At 41.5% G+C, this 15,724-nt stretch overlaps 1 protein-coding gene across 4 annotated transcripts in view; it reads right to left on the reverse strand.

Annotated features, from left to right (window-relative positions):
* Positions 1-15,724, reverse strand: part of LOC124619528 (protein Spindly-like) — a 125,739-nt gene that overhangs the window by 92,699 nt on the left and 17,316 nt on the right. For all 4 annotated transcript variants that reach the window (XM_047145979.1, XM_047145980.1, XM_047145978.1 and 1 more), the window contains exon 2: positions 559-732. In XM_047145979.1, the coding sequence (XP_047001935.1) occupies positions 559-732 (174 nt within the window). The remainder of the gene's footprint in view (positions 1-558; positions 733-15,724) is intronic.

Raw genomic sequence — 15,724 nt, forward strand, 5'->3', positions numbered from 1 at the left:
TCCAGTTATAAATATATGTCCCATACTTTCATCAAATATAATATTTAGTCCTAGTAGAGCGAGGAGGGGGTGCAGGGGGAGGGGGAGAAGGGTAGGGAGAGAGAGAGACACACACACACACACACACACACACACACACACACACACACACACAGAGAGAGAGAGAGAGAGAGAGAGAGAGAGAGAGAGAGAGAGAGAGAGAGAGAGAGAGCCTCATAGCACAGAGCTACAGCAATATGCTAACCACACGTTCAGTAATAGCTGCACCACTAACTAGTCTTGATTTTTAAAGGGCTGCTCTTCTTTTAATGAAGTATTGGTTGCAGACTCTCAAATGAAGAGTTTGATTTTTTTTTTAATACAATGATGAATTGTCATAGTAAATGCACAAATCCACTGTACTCAAGTTCTGCCTTTCATCTGGCAATGTATCCATTGATAAAACATCAAATTAGGAATATTCAAATGAGGATGCAAAATACCAATTCATTTATATACAGCTGTATTCCAATTAGGTCAAAGAAGGTAAAGTTCATTATAAGTACTGCATATAACTACCTTTCCAGTCAGTCGAGATAGCTCTAGTTCATGTTTCTTCTTAGTGATTGTTAACCGCTTATTCTTCTCCAATTTTTCCATCTCTAGATATTTAATGACATCCTGCATTTCTCGTTTCATACTTTCTGCAACTTCTATATCACGATGAAGCTTGTGAATTTCCTGCTGTCTTTCCTGTATGGATGACACAGAAAAGAAATTAACAAATATATAATGTAGTTCTTGAAAAGAATTTCATTTTTCTTCCTAAATTATTCTGGAAACTGTTAGCAAGTACAAGATATTTTTATGTTAAGTGTTTTACACATAATTTTCAAATCAGTGGATGCTAATAGCAGAAGAGAGCACTGAGAATAACATGGCTGGCAATGCGCAGTCAGCAGGGCACACATGGTGAGAGTGGTAGTGATGGCATTATACGCAGGGGCTGTAAGGCACGTACCATTCTAAGCTGAAGTCTATGCTCACATTTTTTGTAAATATTAAGTGGAGCCCCTCCTTGCCCACACTCACACGGTGACATTCACCTCTGCTTTGGTTAGTGTCTGAAAAGAATTCCACTGAAAATGTAACAAAAGCAGTGATTTATTTTCAACTGGCTAGTTAACCATTTATAAATTTCATAGAAGCGTCACGTGTTGCAAATTTTTAGTAAAACCTACATTTCTCTTGCTGCCATGTTAAAATTTGTTCCTTTGTCAAAATAAAGTTTACACATTGTCACCTCACTAACATGTTGTGCAATGCAATTGCAAGAGAATTCTGAAACTGTGGTTTATTAAGTGAAGAACAGAGGAAAAGTAAGGTCAACAGCTTATTAAAAAGCACCTTGTCAGTACAAAAATAAATATGTAATATCTTCACTTATACTGTTCGAAAACCCACAGCATTTCCAATGTCCTCAGTTATCAATGACCCTTTAAAATTATATTCTTCCATAGAAAAATGTCTATAGTTTGTGGAATAGCACAGAGATGCTGAAGTTCTGCACACTAACCATATGCCACAATACATACACTATCATTTGTCAAACCATCATTTTGATACCTCAAATCATTTATGAAATAGGAGAAATGTTGCGGATATTTATTACTGGTGCATGCACAATCACTGGTGTGTGCAATCACAGATGACTGTGCTACATCACATCAATTTTCTCGAGATTGGTGACAGATAGATATCCATCCAAGTCTTAAGAAAAATTCAATATGTTAACTAAATTTTATACACAGCAACATATTATGTAATATGCACCGTAAGCAAAATCATGTCAACCCCTATTTTTCATTGCAAAACTTTTTCAAATTTCCTACAGTGTCTTAGTAAAACGCATATCACAATAATTGTGACCAGTAACGAAATGACGAGCACATCATAATGAAGGCAACATATGTAGCTATAATGAACTCAAGAATGAAATTTTTTTACTGATTATTTTCTGTAAAATCCTTTGAGAAAAATTGCAGTTCGTGCACCTCACGTCAATTCTGTCACTGCAGTGTATCACATACTGGCTGCACACTGTCTGCCTTCCCTCCCAGCAAACAAATGAACTTGTCCAGTATTTCTGATGAAAAATGGTTACTGAGCATTGGCCACCATATTCTGCACGGTCTAGCGTGGCGGAGTACCACCCCACACCCCCATCCCCTGTTCACATGCAAATGGAATGGTAAATCGACAAACTAATAACACTGTGAATAATCCTCATACCTACACTGTTAACTAGTTTATATGAATTTTAATCTTGGTATAACAAGGTGCAAATTCTGGGACACAAATAAGAATGTGGGGTAAAAATTTATCTCCATTAAAATAAAGGTTCTGGAATAATATACAGTAACAAATAAGCTTAAGGCAACATTCATTACAAAGTATCGTTAATTTTCACAATATGACAAAGCCAATGATAATTTTATGGTCAATTCATTTCATTATATCATTGTTGTGATCTATCAAAATATGAGATCTTATTTTTCTTTTTTATTCAGTTAAAGTGTTTCTAATAACATTATGAACCACATATTAAAAATTAAGAAAATAAAAAGAAAGAAGTATTGTTTAGCACAGTGTAAGAAATGTACGTATATTGATAAAAGATAAAGCTAGCAATTACAAATAAAAATAGTTCATGAACTAAAACAAAATGAAGATCTCATAAATTAATTTAAAATTTGATAAAATTCTGGATATTTAAATATTTTCAAACCTAACTGTTACGGCAACCTTGACGCATTTTTCCGATGCTGTTCACGCATTCGTTTCAAACAAACACAGTATTTGAAGGGACTTTTTCCTTTTTCTTTTTTAACTGCAAATAAGGCATCGTCCACTTTATTGAGATTGGTTCTGACTGCATTGCTGATCCTGGAATGTTGCACCCAAAACATGTCAAAATATGTTCCACTGTTACACGAAGCTCTTTGGGTAAAATTGTTTTTAGGAGACTCATTTCTCCTACAACCAGCCCAACCACCAATGACTTAAGAAAACTGCTTTTGCTGGCCATGTCGCCCTTCTCCTAATACAAGACATAGCTGTTGATCCATTTTGTTTTGTTTTAGGGTGCAAAAAACAACTGGGGTCATATGCGCCTAAGCCAAAACTATATAACACGAACAAAGAGAGGAGTTAAACGACTACACATCAGTCCCAATGGACAGAATAGGAGACACGTGGCACGTGGAAAGAGGGCTCAAAAAAGCACCACACAGAAATGGAGGTCCAAAACTAAAAATTAAAAAGGCCTTTGCCAGATAAAAAGTAAAACACAGTCAACAGACCGCGCATCATTCGCTAAAACGGCTGATAAATCAGACAGCAAACCCAGGATGGAACATGAATTGTTAAAAAATGGCATTCCAGCAGGAAGTGGCAGACAGTTAAAATTTCGGCACAATGCGTAAAAAGTGGTGGGGTACCGCCACTTAGCAAATGACGATGGCTAGAAAGCAGTGCCCAATATGCAGCAGAGCTAAAATGACCTCCTCCCAGCGGAAGGGCTGAGAGGAGGTCATCCAAGGTGCCGAGAGAGGCTTAATAAGCCAAAGCTTATTCCCGTGAATGGAGGACCAGTGGCGATGGCAAAGGTACACAATCACCTGAGACGGCAATGCTGAGATCATTGGAGGGAATATAGGTACTCGCAGGCTGAGGTATGAGGACTGCAGCCTTGGCAGCATCAGCGGCCTTGTTTCCTGGCAGACTGACATGACCAGGGACCCACAGAAACATGACATTGGCTCCACGAAGAGTGAGCAAGTGAAAGTTTTCCTGGGCACGCTGCAGTAAGGGATGAGCAGTGTACAGCGCACAGACTTTCGAGGAAACTGAGGGAGTCTGAGTAGAGGACACAATTGAAGAGGCTGTGTCACTAGATGTACTCCATGGCCTCATACAAGGCAAAAAGCTTGGCTGTAAATACAGAGGAGTGTGCCGGAAGCCAATATTGAAAGACATGGGTGCCAATGACGAAGGCACAGCTGACCCCATGGTCAGTCAGAGAGCCATCAGTGTATGCAAAGGCACTATCGTGAAAGTTCCATGCGAAGGTCGTGAAACTGGAAGCAACTGACGGAGGCTGGAGTAGTGTCCTTAGGAAGCGAATGAAGCCCAAGGTTAACATGGACCGCTTCACGAAGCCAAGGTGGTGAAGGGTTCACACCCACTGGGAAAGTTGCAGGTAGTGTGAAGTTAAGCCACCATAGCAAGTGGCAAAAGTGGACTCCATGAGGTAACAGAGAAGAGGGACGAGCCCCATACTGAAGATCAAACAAATCATCCAAGGAGGAGGCATAGGAGGGGTGGCCACGCATGGCAGACAAACGCCTTGCATACCTGTTGAGGAGAAAGTCACGGTGGTAAGACAGTGGCAGTTCAGCAGCTTCAGCATACACACACTCAACCGGGCTGGTGTAAAAGGTGCCCGTGGCCAAACGGATGCCATGATGGTAGATAGTGTTGAGACGGCCTAAGAGGGATGGGCGTGCAGATGCATAAACAAAGCACCCATAGTCAAGTTTCGAAGAGAGAAGGGACCGGTACAAGCGGAGGAGGGTGGTTGGATCGGCACCCCAGGGAGTACCATTGAGGGCACGTAGGAGACTAAGGGACCGCGTACAGTGGGCTGCCAGGTGAGACATGGAGGGACCAAGAGATTTTCCTATCGAGCATGAGCAACAAAAATTTCGTAGTTTCAACAAATGGAAGGGCAACAGGCCTAAGATGTAGAGATGGTGGGAGAAACCATTTGGCCACCAGAAATTCATAGACTGTTTTGTCAGGAGTTTACTCCAGGAGTAAAGACGATCAAGACAGTGCTGAAGACGCCACTCAGTGAGACAGGTCTGTGGAGAACTGCAACAGATGGCAAAATCATCCACAAAAAGAGAGCCGGAGACAAGCCATTGTAGGGTTAATGGCGATAGCAAAGAGGACGACACTAAGGACAGAACCCTGAGGCACACCATATTCCTGGATAAAGGTGTCTGACAAGCGGAGCCCACACATGCCTTGAAAACTCAGTTTTGTAAAAATGCCTAAAGAAAATGGTGCAGGTGCCCACGGAAGCCTCAGGTGTAAAGAGTATGGAGGATACCAGTTCTCCAGCAGGTGTCCTAGAGCTTCTCCAAATCAAAAAACAAAGCCACCGTCTGGGATTTCCGCAGAAAACCATTCATGACATGGGTGGACAAAGTAACAAGATGGTCAACTGTAGAAAGCTGCGCTCCAAATCCACACTGTGCATTCAATAGTAAATGCCGAGAATCGAGCCACCACACCAGCCGGGCACGAATTGTTCAACCATCTTGCAAACGCAGCTGGTATTAGAGATGGGGCAGTAGCTATAAGGAAGATTTTTGTCCTTACTGGGCTTAGGTATGGGTATAATGGTGGCTTCATGCTGGTGTCCAGGAAATGTGCCCTCTGCCCAGATGCGGTTGTACGTGTTAAGCAGAAAGTGCTTGCCAGCAAGAGAAAGGTGCTGGAACATCTGAATTTGGATAGCATCTGGCCCTGGGGCAGAGGATCGGGACGAACAGAGAGCATGATCGGGCTCCCTCAGAGTAAAGACGGCACTGTAGCACTCACGTTTCAGAGAAGGGAAGGGTATCACCTGAGCCGCCCTGCTTGTTTCCAATAGAGGAAGGCTGGGTGATGGTGCGAAAAGCTTGAAACTTCTGCAAAATGGCAGCCCAAGGTGTTGGGGATAGCACTAGGGTCTACAATGACATTGTTAAAGACTGTCAGGCCGGAAACTGGGGAATGTATCTCTGTTCCAGAGAGCCGTCGGAGGTTGGCCCACGCAACAGAGAAAGGTGTGGAACTGTTAAAAGAACTAGTGAATGAAATCCAGCTAGCTTTTTTGCTATCCCGAAGAATGTGACAACACTTTGCACACATCTGTTTATAATGAATGCAGTTTGCCAGCATAGGGTGGTGGTTAAGAACGCGAAGAGCACATCTACATGCGCAAATTGGGTCACGGCATGCCTCAGTCCACCAAGAGGCTGGGACACGACATGGTAGAGAGGAAGTGCAGGGGATGGAATGTTCTGCAGCAGTAAGGATAAAGTTTGCGAGATATTCAACCTGGTCATCTCAACTGGGAATCTTGTTCTTCGACGGTCATCAGGGAGGAGTAAAGCTGCCAGTCAGCCCTAAAAACCTGCCATTTAGGTGCGCATGCGAATGGGGGAGGGGGTCAGCAAACGGACAGCACACAGGAAATGGTTGCTCGAGTAGGTATCAGAAAGAACGAACCACTCAACACGATGGGCAACCTGGGCAGTGCAGAAAGATAGTTCCAAATGGGAATATGTGTGCGAGGAGCCAGAACGGAAAACGGGTGCTTCAGTGTTAAAGCAGAAGAAGTCAAGTTGCAGAAGGAGGTCAGCCAACAGGGCACCTCTCTGACAGGCACTGGAAAAACCCCAAAGAGGGTGATGTGCATTAAAGTACCGAGTAGCAAAAATGGGGGAGGCAGCTGCCAAATAAGTTGAAGGAAGTCTGCCCTGGTACAGCCAATGATGGAGGGACATAAATAGTACAGACAGAAAAAGTCTGGTGGGGAAGGAAAAGGCAAACTGCCATAGCTTGAAGTTTGGTAGTCAGCGAGATGAGCTGACTACAAATGTCATCCCGTATGAGCAGCACGATGCCCCCATGAGAGGGAATGCAGCCTCAGGGGGTAGGTCAAAACAAATCCGTAAGAAATGTGAAATCTCAAAGCGGTCATGAGGGCGCAATTTTATTTCCTGAAAGCAGAGTACATGGGGATGCTGTGACGCTAAAAGCAACCGTGAACCCTCGTCGTGGGACCAAAGGCCACGAACTTTCTATCGGAGGAGGGTAATTATGAGGAAGAGACATAGGAGTGTCACCTTGGCGTCTGCTTAGTGACAGCTGGGGAAGAGGCACTACTACAGAGCACAGAAGCAGGAGGATCCTGCTCCATGGGGTACACAGAAGCATCAGCTTGCTTGTGTGATCTGTCTGTGGAGTCCAATGCTGAAAAGTGGTTGTTGGTGCGCACAGGCGACACAGAGGCTGACCAGGCTAAGGTATCACATGCCAACACCATCGAAGAGGATCTTCAAGGTGCCAAAGGAGAGGGCCATTTGCCTTTGGAGGACTTCTTCAAGCCTTTCCGGTTAGATGAAGACTTGGGTGTCGTTTGGCTGGAGAGACTGAGGAAGTCTTCACGGGAGTACTCCTTCTGCCCTTTCCGGCCTACCAGTTGCGTAGCTGGTGGTTTTGTCCTTTGAGGTGGGGGTTTGATATCCTGTTGCACAACTGGACAGGGGGGATGGCGATGCTACCTTGACACTGGGTGACTTCACAACCTCAGAGCCGAATTGGAGGTCGCATGTCTGCGTGGTCTTGTCCTTCATGGAGCGAGGGGTGACTAGAACAGAACTATAGGTACCAAATGGGAGAACATATGGTTTGCAACTAGCCATGTAACTTGCGAGCAACTGGATAAGGCATCTTTTCCTTTACCCGGCTCTCTTGAACAACCCGCTCGTCTAGATACATGGGACAATCACGAGATGAGGCGGCATGACCGCCATTGCAGTTGATACAGTGGGGAGAAGGTCGACAATCGCCCTGGTGCGCAACTCTACCACAGGTGACATGTGGCTGGGTGTCTACAAGACGTTCTAGTGTGGTTAAAACATTGGTAGCAGCACATCGGGTTCAGAATGTATGGCTGGACAGTGATAATTTCATAGCCTGCTTTGAGCTTAGATAGAAGCACCACTCTATCGAAGGTGAGGAAGAGGGGAGGAAACTACCTTTTTCATTACACAATGAACAGCAATGACACCCTGATCAGAGAGGTAAGACTGTATTTCAGCCTCAGTTAGACTGTCGAGCAGCCTGGTGTAAATTACATCATGGGAAGAATTCAAAGTTCTGTGGGACTCAACATGAACAGGATAACCGTGAAGAAGCAAGGCAGCAAGCAGCTGTGCTTGAGAATCAGGAGTGGTCTCCAAAAGCAAAGAGCCAGTCTTTAAACTAGAGTAGGGTTTCACAGAGCCAGCAACTGCATCTACAACTTTCCGAATGATAAATGGATTAACCATGGCGAAGGACTGACCATCTCCAGTGCACGAGACCACGAGGAACCGTGGTGCAGCGGGAAGGGTTGTTGAATCATTAGCCTTGGTGCGTTTTTGTTTTGTAGAAGTGGAGTGGGAAGATGATAGACTCATTGTGGGGAAATCCCCCATGATTGCCAGCATCTCCGATGGCACGCTCCTTCCAACTGGGGGGCCCCTTCACAAGGGGGCGCACTGCGTTAGGTGATTGTTCACACCTCAGGTCACCCCTCCCAAACACCTGACGGAGGGATCAATCGGCAGTTTGAGAAGGTTACAGCTCAGCTCAGGCAATCACCCCTCCTTGGGCCTGGCCTGTACCAGGGGGTACATGCAAACCCTACCTGTCGATCCGGGGCTGGGAATTACACGTTACTCAGTCACTTGTGATGAGTCAGACACGTGGGCTGGCCTTCAGGAGCGCACAGGGAGCAAAAAAACACAGGATCCTCAAATGCCGAAGCGGAGGAACGAGAGGACAAGGGAAACAAAGAAATGAAAAGGGAGCAAAAAACAAGGGTGAGACCGTTCGCACCTCAGCGACAGAATGCAGAACATTCCCAAGAATACCCCAGAAGTGCTCCCCAGGGGAGGAGAAAAAAGAATAGCAAGAGGATAGACATGCAGCGTGGAAGGGAAAAAATGCTACAAAGGCTGGGGCCCCGTGGTAACCAAGCAGGAACCACCAAAGAGTGGCAAGCCCCCTGGCGGTGCCGTTTATCCATGAAGCATCTAAATGCTCATACATATATCACATAGGCCAGCACCTGGTTTTTAGTACCATGGTGTTATTGTGGCATAGTAAATCAAATACATTGACTCCCCATTTGCTATCATTGCAGAAAAGTACTATGTTCTATTTCTTTGCCTCCTACTTCACGTATCTCACTCATCGCTGACAATATATAATGGAACGTATGACTTCTTTTTTTGTTTCCTTGTAAAAATGCAGATTAAGAAACTTACTTGTTCTTGGTTTGAAGCAGGGATTCTGGGTTATTTTTGCATAAGGTTCCTACCATTGTCAAATTCTATCAGCAAATGAATTGTCCATCTTGATGTTCCAATTGGTTCCATAAATATGTTTGCATAATATCATCATATAATATGTAGGAATCTACACATCTTTATCTCTAGTTTCTTTTCGCAAATATGGCAGGCCCCCATGAAAGTAATCCATCTTCGCATCATGTGAACAAATTATCTTTACCGCCTACTTGTCTGGTCTGCTTGATAGATACATTCTGAAGTTACGGTGTGTCTCATCAATGATTACGAGAGTTGACGGAGTGAACAGTACTTGACAATGTTTGACAAACACAACAAATCAAGGACTGCAGTGAACTTCTCTGCAGTTTTTTTTTTTTTTTGCAGATGAGTCATATGGTTATCAAATCTTAGATTACTAATCAAATATTCCCACCAGTTTTCATCATCACACCTTGTAAAAATAGGGACCCATACCCCACAGACTATGCATCAACACAAGTGACATGAGCATTTTTAGAGCCTCACTCATAAAAAGTTATGCCCAATAATGCTTTTCTTTCTTTTTGGTTGGTATCTCCAATATACCAATTGGGCGATGTAGCTTTTGCCCTAGTAACAACTTTCATTTGCGCTTTTTTACATGTATCTCTTTGTTATCTTGATATTGCTCGTATATTTTGAATAATACCATTCTGACTGTCTGGTACATATATCTTTAAACAACATGTTCTATATTTTTGACGTGCATTTAATAATTTGGTAACAGGTGTACTGTACATGATTGTAATGTTTGTTTCCAGTCCCGACCCGTAGCTAGTCATCAAATGCTTTAAAAGCGAAATTGGCGGTTTTTCCATTGTGTTGATTAACACAAGCTGCTGTCCTGCAATTACTGTAGCATGTATTAAGTTCATAAAGGGACAATGGTTGATGTTATTAAAGCCTGGCATAAATCATATTGACATAGAAGGGTTGGAACTTAAATACTGGCAACTATTTATTCACAACCGATACAAAAGAGTTACATGTTTGCACCTGTTACTGCCCTTCAAAGTAGTCACCAACAGTGTTGTGTAGAACCCGTTGCCAGCAATGTGGAAGACGTAGCATATCATTAGCAGAGCCTGTTGATGGTGCGTATGGAGCGGTCTAAACTTATTACGATTCTCGTGTACAACTGTGACAGTGTTCTCCTAACGCACTACGTCAATACACAGTATTACTGTTCGTTTTTGGAGCATCACCTGCGACCAGCTTTGCGAAAGAAGCAGTGACACTTTCTGCACAACAGTGCGCAGCCACATACAGCGTGAGCTGTGGCTGCTCTGTTGAGTCGATGGGACTGGGAAGTACTGTACCATCCACCATACTGCCTAGACTTAAGTCCTTGGGACTGATTTGATTCCGAAGATGAAGGAACCACTTCGTGGCATTCACTTCAAAACTGTTCCAGAGATTTGACAGGCAGTAGACCATTCCACTCACACCATCAATAGAATAGGCTGTGCTAACAGTATACTATGCCTTCCACATCACTGGCAACAGGTTCTGACTGTTCACTGAATAATCAGAGGTAGAATGATCAATTCCAGAATTTAAAAAAGTTAGAATTTGATAATTTGCTAATAAGGTAAATGTAAAAGTGTAGAAACTGAACTGAGTGAAAAATTAGGATCATTTCAAAATTTATGTAATGTTACATTTGATGCTGTAAACCAGAGGTTGCATACCTTAAAAGAAAATGTTGAAAAGCAGGATAAGTTAATACCAATAGACCAGTCGCAAATTGCAGGTGTTAACACTCGAGTAGATAAAGTGGAAGAACTTTAGAGACTAGCAACCTCAGACATAATAAATATAAGCAATCTGGAGGAACAGGAAGAAGAGATGATAGACCAAAAACTTGCTGTGAGAGTACTCTCCGAGAACGTATCTCCTGTTTTATCTTCTGAGCTTAGTAACATCAAGAGAGGTACGGGTGAACTATGGAAAGAATTCAAACTTATTCAGGACAAAATAGGTAATAGGGTGACTTCTAATGTGGTATTGACTAGTGAGGTAATGATGGATTTACAATGGGGAGCCAGTTCTGGATTATCCAGGCAATTCCCTAAGTTTAAGCCAGACGGAAGTACATCCTACCCATTTTTTGAAAAGGTTCAACCAAGCCTTGCCCAAGAACTGGGACGATTCGAAAAAGATTACTTGCTGTTGGGTATATATTAGGGGAAGCCTCAGAGTGGGGTACAGTAAACATTGCGAACTTTTCCTCTTGGGTAAATTTTCAAAAGAAGTTTGAAGAGAAGTACTGGTCAGCAAGTGCCCAGGAGAAATTAATATCAGACTTGTGGGACCCAATGTATTACAATAACATGTGGGGTACAGTGAGAAAGTATTTCGACTGGCATTTAACACTGGTGAAGTAGTTAGATAAGCCAATGGAGGAAGAGGGATTAGTTCAAATTTTAATAAGACTATTACCCATTTACGCGAGGAAAGATATACTACGTAGTGGGTGGAAAACAGTAGAAGAGTTGTCCTTTGTGGATGCACTAGATGCCTTAAATAAAGACTGCAACATGAACGTACACCAAAGAGAAAAATCAGAATTACAAAAGGAATAGTAACAATAATGTTAAAAAACATGAGGCCAACTTAGCTAGAGTACACCAGTGCAATAGAAATAATGGTAATGATAATTATCAGAACCTTCAAATTTAGGTACAGTAACTTCACAGGAATTTGTGCCAAGTAATATAAGAGCACAAAGTGGTAATGTAGTACCTCAATTTGGTAACCAACCAGTGATTACTAATAATGAGGAAAACTTAGTGCGATCTGGATCCAGGGCCGGGGCCCAGGTCGTAGAGAGACACTAGGAGGCCTGGTTCATAATAAGTATGTCAATTCCATGCACAAAATACCTACAAAAGAATGGTTGTTACTGGAAGAACCAAGCTTGACTACCAATAATCCACAACCAATAATAGCAGGAACCATGGAGACTTCTGAACTTAACATATTTATAGATTCAGGGAGTGAGGTGTCACTCATTTCTAGAACGTTCTTTAGCACAGTACAGACTAGAAATCACTTACCTCCGTTCCCAGTAATGGGAGTTGACATAGTTGGTAAAATAGGAACGAAGAGCAAAGTTGTGAAACACAAAACCCAGGTGAACTGCCACATTGGAAATAATTTGTTTCATCAGACATTGTTAATAGTAGAAAATATCAATAGAGATGTATTATTTGTGTTATACTAGCTATTAGAATTTAAAGTCATTTTAAACTTTGAGGAAAATCATCTATGTTTTGGGAAAGTGGGCAGTAGATATTGGGTACCATTTGTGACAGACAGCAACATTGGTAAACAAACTGAGTGTCAATGTCGACAATTAACTGCTACAGCACGATTGTCACCAGAGATTGATAATGTACATCACGTATCACATTGAGCTGACATACAAAACAAAGTAAATGAATCTCCAATATTAATCAATGAACAAAAACTAGATTTATATAGAATTCTAATGGAATATGAAGATGTATTTTCCCATCGTCCCGGTAATATCAGCGATTACATATATAAGTTTAAAACCTCCATTTTTCTGTAAACCATACCCAATAGCAGCAAGTTTGAAAGAAGCAGTTAAGGATTAAATTGACAAAATGATTGACAACAATATAATAGAACGTAGTTCTAGCATCATGAATAACCCTTTAGCAGTAGTAAAAACATTTACAGGAGGTGTGCGATTAGTGCTAGACACGCGACATTGAATATAGAGACAGAACGAGACACACTCATTAACACTGATGAACTGTTATCCAAATTTGAGAATGCAAGGTTTTTTAGCACGATGGTCCTGACTGCGGGATATTGGCAAATTAGGTTACATCCTGAATCAAAGAAGTATTCCGCGTTTCTGTTTAATGGTAAATAGTATCATTTCAATGTGTTATACTGTTTGGACTTAATAATCTCAGTATCAGTATTTATACGTGCATTGGACGAGGCACTAGGGAGAGATTTGTTTAAGGATTTAATAATATGTGTAGATGACATCCTCATAATCTCAGCTTCCTGGGAAGAACGTTGTCTTAATTTGAGTAAGACCCTGAAAAAAGTTTAAAGAAAAAGGTATTACACTGAAATTGTCTAAATTACACTTTGTGCAGCAAGAGCATAAGTTTTTGGGGCATATTGTATACACCAGATCCTGAATGCATAAAAGCTAAACGTTCATCCCCAAGAAACATAAGACAATTGAAGGGATTTATAGGAATGGCCGAATACTATAGACATTATATACCAAGTCAAGAACTGAACAACCCAAGAATTTTACATTTGTTAAGAAAGGGAATACTGTGGGCTTGGGATCAAGAGGCAGATGATGCATTTGAAAACATCAAGAGAGCGCTAGTAGAATCACCCATACTACATCATCCACGAGCCATTTAAAATTTCAACCGATGCATCTGATAATGGTATTGCTGCAGAACTCTTCCAAGGAGAGAGGGATCTAGATCATGGAGAACATTGAACCACAGCCTTTGCTAGCCGTAGTCTGAATAAACATGAATTAAATTACACGGCTACAGAAAAGGAACTGTTAGCAATTGTATGGAACAGCCAGAAATTTCAAACACTAGTATGGGGGACAAAAATCCTTATCTATACAGACCATCAAGTTTATCTTTTCTAATGAGTAGTCAATTGTTACATAGTAGATTAATGTGATGGATGTTGTTCCTACAGGAATATGACATTAGGATACAGTATGTAAAAGGTCCTGAGAATATAGTACCAGATGCTTTGTCTATGTTACCTATCGATATGGAGGAATTTAAATGTACGGAAGGATCTGGCATAATTTTTGCAATTAACTTTATGACAGTAGAACATCTGTACACCAGGGTACAAAAAATGGCTAAGAATAAAAGGAAACATCCATCACGATCCTTATTTTACAGAAATCTTTGCTATGTGTATCAGGAATTCCTTACCTCCCAATCAAGCATTAAAGTGGAAAATTATAGGGCATGATTTATTCTGGAGAGACAGTATAACATCGCAACATTGGCACACATGCATTCCGAAGTTAATGGAAGTCTTCGAGTGTTCGAGCTGAGGTGAGAGATATGTAGTGCTGTGACAATTTCCGCATAAATTCTAGAACCACTCATACTCCTACCATCTTGAACACACGATATTTTAAATACAAGTGGGAGAGTGAAAACTTGTTTCTGTGTGAGTTGGAAGTTTTTTACGAGAAGACTAAGTGTGGCGGCCAAACGACGCCGACAAGTGTTTGCCGCTAGCGCCACAGAAGCCGTGATGAAAGAACAAGGAGTAATTATGTAGTATTCTTTGCTGTTTTATGAACAATTGAATATAGACGTTTAGGTACTTCACGTATTGGACTCGCTAGAGGCAAGACGGGTTCATAAATTATGTGAGTGTTAAACCAATTTTATTGCAGATGTACTTTATCAAGACCAGCGAGAGACGAATCGGTTGACTTGTAAACATTTCAATATTAATGTGAGAAATGGTGAATATGTTATTGGTGGAAGTTGAAATATACTAAGACTGAACTACAAGTAATCTTCGAGTACTGGATTATTTCAAAAGTAGAGTGTCTTATAAATTCCTGTAACCTTTCGAAGAAGGTTTTTGAGATCAACGGAGCCAGCAATCCAGAGAAGATCGGCTATGAAGGTCAAGTAAGTCAACTGAATTGAGAGAGGTGTAAATTTTGCAATCCAACTTCACATCGTTTCAGGTTGTCTAAAGTGTTAGAGCTGGTATTCCTGTAATACTATTATGCACTCTCAATACTCCAAAACTTTGTAATGGTACCTATTTGTGGATTAAAACTTGAGAAGTAATGTTACTGAAGCTACTATCCTCACAGGTTCAACAATTGGAGAGGGTGTTCTCATATCCTGTACACCAATGATACCAACTGATGTCCTCATTCATCTTAAGTGACTTCAATTTCCAGTCAAGGTTTCGTTTGCAAAAATAAAGTTCAAGGTTAAACATTCAAACACATTGTGACTTATTTACAATCAATGATTTTTACATTGCCAATTGTATGTTGCCCTTTCGAAACTGCTAGGTCAGAAATCCAGTTCATACTCCTACCACATAGTATTCAAAAAATGAAAAAGATGGACAATCTGAAGTTTTGTGATTGTATTGTACACAAAAAAATAAAACAATAAAAAACCAAGAACACAAGCTAAGGACTCTTTTTCATTCATATTATATGTGAATGATTATAATTTCGAGTTCCTTGCATTCAAAGTGGGTGAAGCTGCAATGAGGAGCCGAAATTTGTGCCTGACAGTTCCCAGGGATGCCCCAGATTAGGACGTATACTCAGTTCCCTTACATACTTAGCAATTGCAAAGCATTGGTTGGTTTACTTGTCAAGAATAAAATAAGAGAGCTAAAGTTACTGACAACTTACACAGAAATCATATTGCAGTTTTAACAGTCACAAGATATGAAAGGGAGGCAGTAACTGACAAGGGCTGTAGTCTACTACTCATGTTATA

The sequence above is a fragment of the Schistocerca americana genome, chromosome 6 (genome assembly GCF_021461395.2).
Source record: "Schistocerca americana isolate TAMUIC-IGC-003095 chromosome 6, iqSchAmer2.1, whole genome shotgun sequence".
NCBI classification, from domain to species: domain Eukaryota; kingdom Metazoa; phylum Arthropoda; class Insecta; order Orthoptera; family Acrididae; genus Schistocerca; species Schistocerca americana.